This window comes from Sinocyclocheilus grahami, unplaced genomic scaffold (genome assembly GCF_001515645.1).
Source record: "Sinocyclocheilus grahami isolate Dianchi unplaced genomic scaffold, SAMN03320097.WGS_v1.1 scaffold787.1, whole genome shotgun sequence".
NCBI lineage: Eukaryota > Metazoa > Chordata > Actinopteri > Cypriniformes > Cyprinidae > Sinocyclocheilus > Sinocyclocheilus grahami.
The window spans coordinates 154594-167963 of NW_015505966.1; the positions used below are offsets into that span (position 1 = coordinate 154594).

Sequence of the window (13370 nt, forward strand, 5' to 3'; positions counted from 1 at the left end):
ATATTTTAAATGTATTATCATCTAAAGTATTGATATGATATGATATGATATTATATGATATATATATATATATACACAGTAATATCTGCATATGCAAATCAAAAAACAAATCTTGTTTTGAAATATGGAATACTTTATGGCTCTTCAATAATAGCAAATAATTAATATGTTATATTATATTATATAACAGATCTTTATATAATTTAATTCAATGTAATTATAAAAATACTAGGTCAGAATTAAAAAAAAAAAAAATCATCATAATTAGCAACAGTTTTGAACTAGGTGTTTAGAAATCTACATGCAAAGCCACCGCTAGAGAAAATGTTGTGGAGTTGGACAAAATGTTCAGTTCACTTGCCTAAAAATCGTATAGTTGCTGAGATATAGACCTTGTATCAACTTTCTCATGTGACAACAAGCCTCAGTTTCCTCCATACTTTAGAATAGTCATCTTAGTCTTTACACTATTTATATTATTGTCTAGAGAATGCATGAACTTGCAATGTATACTTTAAATGCAATGTACAGTAAGTTGCTTTGAATAGATGGATTTGTCAAACGTATAAATGCCAAGCCCCTGGAAAGGGTTCAGGCAACAGGTTTGGGATTAACAAACAATACAACAGTTCCATCTAGTGTTTGGTTTCAAGACCACAACGCCGGAAAGAAGCGTTCATTTTTATGTGGATGAATGTTGCTACATTTTTAATTTGTAAATGCATGCAAGTGCTGTCTCTTTAATGATCCAAGGGCAGAAAAGATAACAGATTTCTACAGGCAAAATAGGTCTGGTCTGGTCTATGTCAAGGTATATTTTAACTAATTGAAAGGTTTAGATAACCAGGGGCAGACATGGGGGGAATCAAGCAATGTTCAATGTCTTGTATAACTAAAATGTATATTTAAATAGGAATTTGTGTAGTTAGCTTTTCTTAAACTGAAGTTCAAATGTAAAAACAATATAAAGTAAACAATATAAAATAAATAAATAAAACATATTTCAGTGATGTCCCATACCATTTTCACCTAAAATAAACTTTTATATAATAAAATTGTATTAGATTTTAATTTTAACATATCCTACTATTGCAGTTTTATTTACTGTAGTGATAACTCCAAAATTACTCTTGAGAGACTTATGATAATTCTTGATATACAGAGAATTCTTCTTCTTTTTTGTCCTTGCAATTCCAACTTTAAATTTTGCAAATATGACTTATCGAAAATAAATCTTAATTATTGTTGTCTTACTGTCATATCTTGCAAAGTTATTTCCAAATAATGAGAAATTGCATAGCAAATACAAGAAATGAAATAGTGATTGCGATAACTAAAGGCTCAATTACAATGCCAAACACAGCATGTGTTTAATACATTGTAACAGTCACAACAATAGTGTACAAAACTGCAATAAAGCATCCAGAAAGCAATATTAGAGCTTGGAATAAATTCAATTTTTTATTTCTTTGTTGATTTTACACCATGCCAGCAGTCATTGGCACACATGCAGGCACTGTTCGATCAATATCAATGTTACATTTGCAGTGCATTTTTTTTTTTTCTGGCACTGGGCCTTTCAGCATGAAGCCCAGGGCAGTCAGCAGCCTGTGAGAATTGACCATTAACCATCACTATATTTTGAAAGATAAGAAGTCAACTGAGGTGATATTTAATACTTTTAGACCTTTACCCCCAAATTTAGTTTTTAGCGCTATTGTTAAGGGTAATGATCTTTTTTTTTAAATACAATACAAGCTGAATCTCAGTAATATTTTCCTCTACGGTCTTCCCTAAAATCCAACAGTAAGCAAAATGATGCAGCATGCAAGTGCTAACTAAGAACAGAAGCAATGAACACTCAGTGTACATGAGGGACGTGGTCTCCTGACATCAGGATTTGGGACTGACAGACAGAAATAAACCTGAAGCCTGTCAACATGAATTTAAAGGAAATCCCAAAACATATCTTTTAGCTTATTTATATGTATTTGATATGCTCAGATTTTAGTTTTGCTTTTAATCATTTAATTTGTTGCTCTCTATTTTAATTTGTTGATCCCCATCATGGGATGCTGTGTTCCCGCCTGCCCTTAAGTGACTTTACCAAAGTCAACCAGCTATTTTTCTATTTAGCTAGAAGTTTATGTTGATCTGAGGTGGAGTCTTTTCAACAGGAATATATATATATATATATGTGTGTGTGTGTGTGTGTGTGTGTCCTTCAACAAAAACAATCTGTTGAGGGGACCCATTAAAATGACAATAGATTACTTGTCAGATTATAAGCATATAGGCCTAGTATTATTTTAATATAACTTTTTAATCATCTTGCGTTCCCTGCTTTGGAACTAGCATTTACATTTAAATTAGCTTTGTTGACCCTCTCAAGTATAGCTACACCTTTATGTGTAATTCCATAATTCCATATAGTCAATGGATACAGCTGACTGTACAAGCATTTATGGTAAATTAAATGTAAGTTAATGTCACTTCTGTTGAAACATGTTTGTATGTAAATACTGTATATCTGTAATTACACGTGCAATGATAAAGTTGTGATTTACATTTACAGTACATTTAAAATAGCCTATATTGACTTTAAATGTAATATCAAATAACACTTAAAAAATATAATAAAGGACTTTAAATGTGCTTTAGAATGTTACTCAGCACATCAAAATAAGTGTACTTAAACGATTTTTAATATAGATCTAGATTTAAAATGTTCTTTAAAGTAAAACTTTTAGTTTCACATGACTACAAAGTGGACTTTTTAAAAATATACTTCACTGAACAATGGTACACTTAGGCTAAGTCTCTTTACAAACAGTCATGAAAGTGTACTCGTGCTTCTATGTAGCCTAATTAGTATATCATCTGCAAGTAGTTTTTGTTTACTTACTATATTCTTATATAAATATACTTTTAAGATTTTTTTTATTTTATTTTATATTTTAACATTAACAGAACAATATAGGCTAACATAAGTACACAGACTGAGACATTCCTATGATTCATTTCATTCTACAACAGATATTTTTTTTTTTTAGAAATAGCCTTTGTGCACAACCAGCCTTGTACTGTTCTAGCTTCAAAAAACTGTCGTCCATAAAATGCGTTGCACAAATTCGAACATCTGGGTTGTGCTGTTCTGTTGTAAATAAATCTTAACCAATGATTCCTAATTGCATCTACTTCCGGAAGGCCAAATAAAGTGCTTTTGCTTTCGCACTGAATCACACAGCGTCTCCCTGACATGGCTGCATCAACACGACTGCTGTTCCTGAAACCACGCCTGCTTTCTTTGCATGCACATTTGGGTGGCATTATGCTAATATTTCCACATAGTGACGTAGACATGTGGGGGCATGTTAGAACGAGCTGTTTTAGGTAGGCGTGGTTGACTCTTAACTTTTATAAAGAATATCTCTTTGGATTTGAGATTTTAGTCTTTGCAACTTTACAGATCTTCTTTATGCACCAAGAGCTTGTAACACTCCAAAGAGAAAGAAAAAAATTGAAATCGCATCATATGACCCCTTTAAAGAGGGGGGTGGGGCATAGATACGTCTAAAAAGAGGGGTTAATGATCAAACTTGATATGACAGGAATAACAGGTAGAAGTTATAATTGGATTAAAGATTTTTTGTTTGAGAGATTTATTCAAGTTAGAATTGGGAAGGTCTTATCTAGAAGATATATGGTCGAAAATGGTACCCCCCAGGGCAGCATCATAAGTCCAATACTCTTTTCAATTATGATAAATTATATATTTTCTCAAGTTCAAGGAGACATTGGGCGATCATTGTTTGCTGATGACGGGGAAGGAATACAAATCATATTATAGGAAAGATACAAGAGGCAATTGAAGTAGTAGAAAAATGGTCATATGCATGGGGATTCAGGTTTTCAGTATAGATAAAACAAAAACAATTATGTTCACTAGGAAAAGAAGAATTGACACACAGATAAAGATGTATGGACAAACTACTGAACAAGTTAAAGCTTTTAAGTTTCTGGGTGTGTGGTTTGATGCAAAATTAACATGGAACGAACATATTCAAAAGATTGACACTAAATGTAAAAATATTTTAAATGTGATGAGATGTCTGGAGGATCAGAGTGAGGAGTAGCTGCAATGAAAAGTATGTATATAGCTCTGATAAGATCAGTGTTAGATTACGGAAGTATTGTTTATGACTCGGCAGCAAAAACTTTATTGAAGAAACTGGATGTAATACAAGCTCAAGCTTTGAGACTTTGTTGTGGTGCTTTTAAAACGACTTCTGTTTCTGCTCTTCAGGTTGAAGCGGGTGAAATGCCGATAAAAATCAGACAAAAGCAGTTAATGATGAACTACTGTGGGTAAATCGTCAAGGTCATTCAGAAGACCGCCATCCAACAGTAGTCTAAAGGTACTCCTTCCGTGCTGGGAAAAGGAAAGGTCTAAACAGAAGTGTTTTGCATGGAATAGTGACAAAGAAGCTAGAGAAATGATTTTAAGTCAGAAAAGATACATTCATGCAGTACCGTTATCAATAACACCACTAGCCCTGTTGAAAAAAACAGCATATGCTGGTTAGGTATGTTTTGACGCTGGGATGCTGGTTTAAGCTGGTCCTTTGCTGGTTTAAGCTGGTCCTTTGCTGGTTAAAACTGGTCCTTTTGCTGGTTTATGCTGGTCCTGTGCTGTCAAAGGACCAGCATAAACCAGCAAAAGGACCAGCATAAACCAGCAAAGGACAAGCTTAAACCAGCAACGGACCAGCTTAAACCAGGATCCCAGCGTCAAAACATACCTAACCAGCATATGCTGTTTTTTTCAACAGGGAGGGATGTCAAACAATTATTCGAATTTCGAATATTCGTCGAATTTAAAATAAAAATCTACATTCGAATGCAAAAACGTTGCATTTGAATTTTAGGTGTGTGTTAAGGCCTTATCAGTGGCGCACGAGATGCGATGACGATGTGTCATTGCATTATAATATTTTTGTTAGCCTATCCAGTTGAAGCCACTAGATGTGGCGCTGCTCCATAGTTAATTACAAATATTGTGGGAAAAGAGAACATCAATGCGAAGAAGATCTTGTTTACGTCAAAACTGAAACCAAGCCGTTCACACAGGACACATATTTTCGCGCATTTTCTAGAGGGACATCTATCAGCGTTGCACTTGCGTCTCGCACAAAATAGCCGCATGTTTAGAAAGCCATGTAAAATGAATGCAAGTTTCACTTTGAAAAAACATATCTCTCTATGTATATGTGGATACCAGCTCATAGGGGATAAAGGGTAACAAAAAGGTTGATGGATTAGCAAAACAGGCATTGGAAAACGAGGAGATCATGAATATCTCACATAGTAAATATGAAGCAAAAGCAGTAATTAAAGCATATACCACTAAGGAGTGGCAACTTAAATGGGATACAAGAAATACAGGACGACAACTTTATGAAATACAGCGAGAAGTAGGAGTAGTGAGAATAACTAAAAGAAGCACCAAAGAGGAAAATATTCTAACAAGATTAAGGGTTGGGCATACTATGCTGAATAAAACCTTAAAAATAATAAACATCCAACAGGATTATGTGAGCACTGTGGAATGGAGGAATCAGTAGAACATGTTATTTGTGTTTGTCAAAATTATACTAATGAACGAGAAACAATAAAGAATGAACTTAGAAAGATGGGAGTGGATAACCTAAAGCTTAAAATATGTATTTACTTATGGACTAGAGAGTTTATTTTTGTATCTTAAGAGAACAGAGCTGATTAAGAGAATTTAGAGGGAACATTTTTATTGAGGTAAATATTTTTTTTTCATTCTTGTCCTCTCATTATGAAAGGGTAAACGTTGGTCCACTATGGAGCACGAAACCTGCAAAAACAATAAATAAGTAAATACACAAATAAATACATAAATATGCAAAGAAATAAATAAATGTGTGTATAAATACACAAATTCTTGTTTAAATACATATAGAAATAATTAAACATGTGATTAAAGTAGGCAAATAAATCAAATAAATTGGTAGGCAAATGGGAAAAGTTTAAGGAAATGCTGTGTTACTGTAAGTAATTTTCCTCAAATGCTATTGAAGTTAGAAAAGTGTATACCAATGTCGTATGTAACTTTAGAGACGGTCCCTAGATTTGCGAATATCGAGTGCCGGGAAATGACACCTCTGACCATTTTGTTGTATCGTTTGTAAAGTCACAGACACAATACGGACAATAAGGCTAAATTTTTCTATGTATCTTGCTCTGATTAACGACAAAAGTGACTTTGCATCTCCTGTCAGCGGGAAAGCCGCGCCCCCAGCTATCACAAGACCCGACCAAGTCCATGGCCGACACCCTCTGATTAGCATGTTGTGCAGAGGAAAAATAAATGCGGAACTACATTCAGAAATTAATGAGTGATCGAAGGAAAATAAATAGGATGAGTTTAGCATTTCCTTAAACATTTTCCATTGGCCGACCAATTTATTTCATTGATCTGCCTACTTTAATCACATGTTTAATTATTTCTATAGGTATTTAAACAAGAATTTGTGTATTTATACACACGTTTATTTATTTGTGTATTTATTGTTTTTGCAGGTTTCGTTCTCCATAGTCCACACTCCAATACAGTAGGTGGCGATAATGCCCCTTAACATTGGTGCTACCTGCCATAAAACCGAAGAAGAAGATACTGTGTTTTGTTTTGTCGGTGAAGTGGCCCGGAACTGCTTTATTCACACTGCCAACATTACACTCTGCTAGTTGGCTAATGGCTATCAGTGTCGGTCGATACTGCGGAATAGGTAGCAAACTAGATGGGTTTACCGCGACAAAACAATGTCGCCTATTTAGGAATCACAATGTCATTAATCGCAGCCTGAGATCAGAGAAGTAGACTATGACAGACATTCACAAATCTGTTGATTTATGTGTTTACCCGCAGGCCGATTGTTATGATTTTAGCTAAGCGTGACGCTGTGTGATTAAAGTTGAGCAACAGTGTTCAGATAATCGAGCAGGTCAGTGTTCCAAGAGCTCCAAACCGACTCTGCAGCAGATCAGTAGTGGATGTTCGTGTTTAATCGTGTGATTCGTAAGGATAGATGCATACAACTGACTAGCTAACCGGCTAATACACCAGTCCAAGTGAGAAGTGTCTGCTGGCACCAGACATCGGCCGCTTGTAACGTTACAGGATCTGTTGTTAAACTCTAAAGTGGTCCTCGATCTTGAGCTGAAATGGATGACTTCAGCTCCATCAGTCTGCTGTCTCTGGCTATGCTGGTCGGCTGCTATGTGGCTGGAACTATTCCCCTAGCTGTCAACTTCTCTGAGGTGAGTCTTCACTTGAGTTGAACATGTCTCCAGTAGTTTATTTAGGACAGGTGTGTTTAGTGCTAAGACCTTGAGAGCTCCCTTGAGAAATAACTGTGTTGTCTGAGAAGATAAGTTTAGTCGTCCATCATGTGCAGCGCTGAGGTCCTCAGGAGCAGGACTGAGATGTACATGAAGTTTGAGCACTCTTGATTTAAACTACCAAATAGTTTTTAAAAGTTTAAATGTGATGTAGGGATATGCCGGTATCAAATTCTCACGGTGCGATTAATTGCTAATGCTTTTATCACGGTGTACGGTATTATCACGATAGTGAAATTTAGTTTTTTTTTTAAAAGTGCTGTCATAAGACAGTATAACAGGTTTAATAACTTTTTACTTATAACAAAAAAAACTGAACATTTAAATGCAATAAAGCAATACAGAAAAATGTATAAAGTTAAAAGTTTTACACAGATTAAAGTGCAAAAGATATATAAAGACCAATAGGTATCACTTTGTATTGGTATTTGTGTTTGTGTGTGGTTGTACATACACACATGTAGTTATTTTTTTGGTGTTTGGCTTAGTGCTATGCTAGAATCATTATTATACTCTCATACCTTTTGTTCTTTAATATTTTGAATTGTTGTTAGCTTTATTTTTTTTTGTTTTCATTTAAACGTTAAGTTTTGAAATTTTGTTGTATGCATTTGTCACTTTTATTTAATCTCTCTATTTTTAAAATGTGTATAGGTAGTATTTATAAAGTTTTAGCTTTTAGTTTTGGATCTGTTTTTAGTTGTTTTAATACTGCAACTGATTGCTTCTGTTGTCCTCATTTGTAAGTCGCTTTGGATAAAAGCGTCTAATAAATAAATAAAATAAAACTTTACAATAAGACCTCATTAGTTAACCTTAGTTAATGCATTAACATTCACAATGAGCAATAGCTACACTTGCTACAGAAGTTATTAATCTTTGTTTGCTCATTAAATAACACGGTTACAACTTTCGATTTTAACAACGTGTTATTAAATATTGTAATTACCTAAGATTAATGAATGTTCAGAAGAATTTTTCATTGGCAGTTTATGTTAACTAATGTTAACTAATGAAGCCGTAATGTAAAGTGTGACCGAACAATAAAGAATCAAATCACTTTCAAACAATATCTAGGGCATGTTGTAGTCCAGATTAAAATGGAAAAAAAGATTGAATATAAATAGCCTATTAAGTCTAAATATTTAAGTATTTGGCGCTGTGATGAACATCATGGCAAATACACAAATCTGAATGGGTGTTTAAATCATTTAAACAACTTTCAGAAACAGAAAGTAGTGCAGCGGTGTTGTGCATTTTGACCAGTTGATGGGAGAAGTATTCTTAAAATGCATTCAAAATTCTAAATAATTAGTAATATATAATTATTCACGGTATTTAGAAGTGCCCATGATAACGGGCATGTTGTAGTCCAGATAAAAATGGAAAAAAAGATTGAATATAAATAGCCTATTAAGTCTAAATATTTAAGTATTTGGCGCTGTGATGAACATCATGGCAAATACACAAATCTGAATGGGTGTTTAAATCATTTAAACAACTTTCAGAAACAGAAAGTAGTGCAGCGGTGTTGTGCATTTTGACCAGTTGATGGGAGAAGTATTCTTAAAATGCATTCAAAATTCTAAATAATTAGTAATATATAATTATTCACGGTATTTAGAAGTGCCCATGATAACAATATCGTGCATATTCATTACCGTGATATATCGCATTACCGAATACAGGCACAAGTCTAATGCGATGTCAACTGTAAGTTTATACTGTAGACACACCATGTTTAACTTGCCACCTACGTTGTATTCATTTAAAACAGATTTGTCATGGAACTGCTTTAAAAAACGGTTCCGATTGATTTTCTGGACAAGCGAGCTGCATGTTTTATGAGCCATCAAAACATGTTTTAGTGACTAAAGCAGAAAAGTGGAAGATCTTAAAATTCTGAACATGCCTGTCTGAATACCATAAATATTCTTTTTCCAAAGTTTGCATGCCTGTGACTCTAAAAGTATTCAATATATTTTAATATCCTTCTAGATTCTCATTCTTAATAAACTTTCCTTTTGAAATCTTAATTTTCAAGGCCCCATATAGTTCATTCCCATAGATATGGAGATTTCAAAGCAGCCCCGTGTTTAAATTGTTGAATTTGACCCATTTTCAGGGAGCGAAAACCAAATGTGGTTCACTTTGCAGACAGCTGATACTTATTACTGCATTTGAAAGAGGAATGTTTGAAGAATAATGTTTCAACTAGAAATGCATCTTGTTTCCTTCTATCAAAAGAATTGCATAAAACAACTCTTTGCGTACCAAATATCTAAAATGGTTAAGTTGAGGCACATTAACCTACTCTCAAAGGTGTATTTATAAGAATCAATATTTGCATCAGTTTTATGGATATTTGGAAGATGGGATTTTGTTTCGCTTCTGAAGCTACAAAGAGTTCAAATACAGAGTATTGTAACTACACGTTACCACATTGACATCCCGATATCTTTGAGACTGGACTAAATAGGGCCTTAAAAATAAAGACTCCAAAAGAAAAAAAAATAAGAACAAGAATCTAAAATGACATTAAGATATCTTTAACACTTCTTGAATTAAAGACTTGTAAACTTAGGAAAAACATTTGTTTTTGGCATTCAGAGAGGTGTATTGTATTCAGCTGTTTTGATAGACGGAAACAAAATACATTTCTAGTTTCAGTATTATTCGTTCTTCAGACATTCCTCTTTAAACCAATAATTATCAGCTGTTTAAAAAGGTAATTACATTTGGTTATTGACCCTTAAAAATGGGTCAAATAAAAAACATTTGGACATGGAGTCACATTGGGGGTCCCAATATCTATTGGACTGATCCATATGGGGCCTTACAAATGAAGATTCCAAAAGAAAAGTTTATTAAGAATGTGAATCTAGAAGGATATTAAGATATCTTGAATACTTTACTATAGAGTTACAGGCATGCCAACTTTAGAAAAAGAGTGTTTATGGCACTCAGATGGGTATGTTTTATGCAATTGAGCTGAAAAACTAAATAGATCCATTTCTAGTTTTTAACGTGATTTGTTCTTTAGATATTCTTCTTTAAAAGAAAAAAAAAACTATCAGCTGTATGCAAAGTGATCCACATTTGGTTTTTGACCACTGAAAATAAGAACAATTTACCAATTTACTCATGGAGCCACATTAAGATCTCCATATCTCTGCGACTGAACCATTGAGGGTCTTTAAAACGAAGATACCAAAAGGAACGTTTGTCAAGAATCAGAATCTAAAAGGATATTAAGATATCTTTTAATACATCTCGAGTTATAGACATGAAAACTTGAGGCAAAAAACGCAAGTGCTTTTTGCCATTTTTGAACTGCCACTGTTGGTATAATGAAACAAGATTTTACTAATAGACCTACCAATCTCTGTGTAAAAAAAAAAAAATATAGATTTTTTTTAATTAAAAAAATAAGAATAAAAGAAAATAAGAATAATAGTAATAAAAATGGACTTTTAATGTTATGTATAAGCTGATGCTGATGTAGGGCTGGGCGATATAGCTAAAAAAAATATAAATGATATAAAGTTTCATATCGTTCGGTATCGATAATTATTGACATTTTTATAACCTTTTTTAAAACAGAGCAATATCTTTTTTTTTTTTTTTTAACCACGGTATTTTTTTAATTAACCCAATTTATTGAGACAAACAGGTATTTTAAGAGAGTTTATGTTGTGAAAGGAACGTTTGTCAAGAATCAGAATCTAAAAGGATATTAAGATATCTTTTAATACATCTCGAGTTATAGACATGAAAACTTGAGGCAAAAAACGCAAGTGCTTTTTGCCATTTTTGAACTGTCACTGTTGGTATAATGAAACAAGATTTTACTAATAGACCTACCAATCTCTGTGTAAAAAATAAAATGATGCTGCCACCTTTCTAAAGTCATTTTACACCCTTCTAATTTGGCTCCAAATCTCAGATGAAAACTGTCATTTTGACCCCCCTCTACAAAATAGTGGATTACTCAGTAGATGCACGTCTGTGACATGTAATATTTTGGTTTTCATCACTATATACATTTGTCTTTCTACAGAAAAATACATTAACGAAATCAAAGATTTGAGCCGGGGACCTCTGGTTGAGTTGACATGGAATGACACTTTTGTGAAATATTACAATTTAAAATTACAGTTTTTAATATATATTTAAAATTTTGTCATGGCAAAACTGAAATTTCAGTAGCCATTACTTCAATCTTCAGTGTCACATGATCTTTCAGAATGCATTATAATATTGTATCTTTTGACTTCCAAAAAGAGATTTTAGGCAGAATGAGGTGTCATTCAGCTACTTTCTCATATAGCTAATTAAATGGTGAATAAGAGTTTCTCTGCCATCTCATTTTGTGTGCCAAATATATTTATTTGTATAAATGTATTTTATAATTGTAATTACATAATATGACTTTCAAAAGCTGAAGTGATTACCTTCATTTATTTGTTAGAATATGTATAACTCAATATTTTAACTAATTGCAAAAGCTGAATAATCAATAAATGTCTACTGATTAATCGGCAAAATAATCGATGATCAGTTGATTAACCATTCTAATAATCGTTAGTTTCAGCCCTAATGCTGATGATCTCAAAATTGCTAAATATTATTAAATGTATCTGCCTGGCCATTTTATTGCTCTGTCTGTGGTGATTATGGCCCTGGTTTTGTCCCAGATTAAGTCTGGGTTTGAATGAGTGCTGCGATTGTACCAGCACGCTTGTCTTGATGAATATATTTTTAAGCTATTTTTAATGATATCCAGCTTATGCACATGAAGTTGACCTGATATCAACCCAACCTAAATACATAATTGTGTGACCTAAATACACGTTTTTGTGATAACTGTTCTATCTTCAGGAGAAGCTGAAGTTGGTGACAGTGTTGGGAGCAGGGCTGTTGTGTGGCACTGCACTGGCTGTCATTATTCCAGAGGGAGTTCATGCACTCTATGAGGAAATGCTGGAAGGTGAGATTCGAGTTTATGCTCCAGTTGATGCATTTGATTCCTTCTCTATTTAATGCAGAAAAGAATTCAAAGATTTGGGCTATGGGTGTGCAATATCATGATTTTTGATCGTGGACGCTTAAAATGTCTCCACGATCTGCTTTTGAAGAAATGTCGCAGTATTGTGCTACAGCGCACATCAGTTGCAGTTCTGGCGCCTCCGTCTCAGTATACTGTACAACTTGACATACATTCACGTCAAATGTTAACTCAGCGGTATAGTTGCGCTCACAGGACATTGCACTTGTGATCAATTTTGCGTGTGCTTTTAAAGCCTTGCAGGTTTCACATTTCACCTGAAGCGTCACAGGGCTCGCAAAATTTCAATAACCCTGGTAGCCCTTCGGGCAGGCAATCTTCAGATTTTGGTAGCCCAAAAATGAATTTAACTAGCCCGAATAAAAGATATTGTATTTTTTCTTCAAATAACAAGTCAAGAGAGTAGGGGTGCAATGGATCACAAATCTCACGGTTCGGATTATATTACATTATCATATCACATTTTGAGTCACAGATCGGATCATTTTTCAGATAAGCAAAAAAAATATCTTAATGTTAAAAATATAATATTCTTTATAATTTAAGTAACACTTATTATTTAAAGAACAATTTACTACTTCGATACCACAGCAAAACTAGTAGCATATAGGGATGTAACGATTCACTCAACTCACGATGTGATGTGATTCACGATACTGATTTCACAATACAATTTTCTCACAATTTCTTTTTTAACAAAATTAGATTTAAGGCAGATTTAAAAAAAGGTGTCCTTTTGTTATTTCTCAGACCAGAAGGCTGCACATTACTTTGTGAAAATGAAAATGTCAAACAATATACTAACTTGAAATTTTAAGACAAATCCCAAATTAAATAAATAAATAATACAAATAAAAGAAATTTCTCCATGCAA

General features: G+C 33.6%; 1 protein-coding gene across 1 annotated transcript in view; it reads left to right on the forward strand.

Moving 5' to 3' along the window:
* The first annotated feature begins 6737 nt into the window (after window positions 1–6737).
* Window positions 6738–13370, forward strand: part of LOC107561659 (zinc transporter ZIP9-like) — a 19736-nt gene continuing 13103 nt past the window's right edge. The window contains exons 1-2 of the mRNA XM_016246132.1: window positions 6738–7347; window positions 12310–12418. Of these exons, the coding sequence (XP_016101618.1) occupies window positions 7252–7347; window positions 12310–12418 (205 nt within the window). The 5' untranslated portion in view covers window positions 6738–7251. The remainder of the gene's footprint in view (window positions 7348–12309; window positions 12419–13370) is intronic.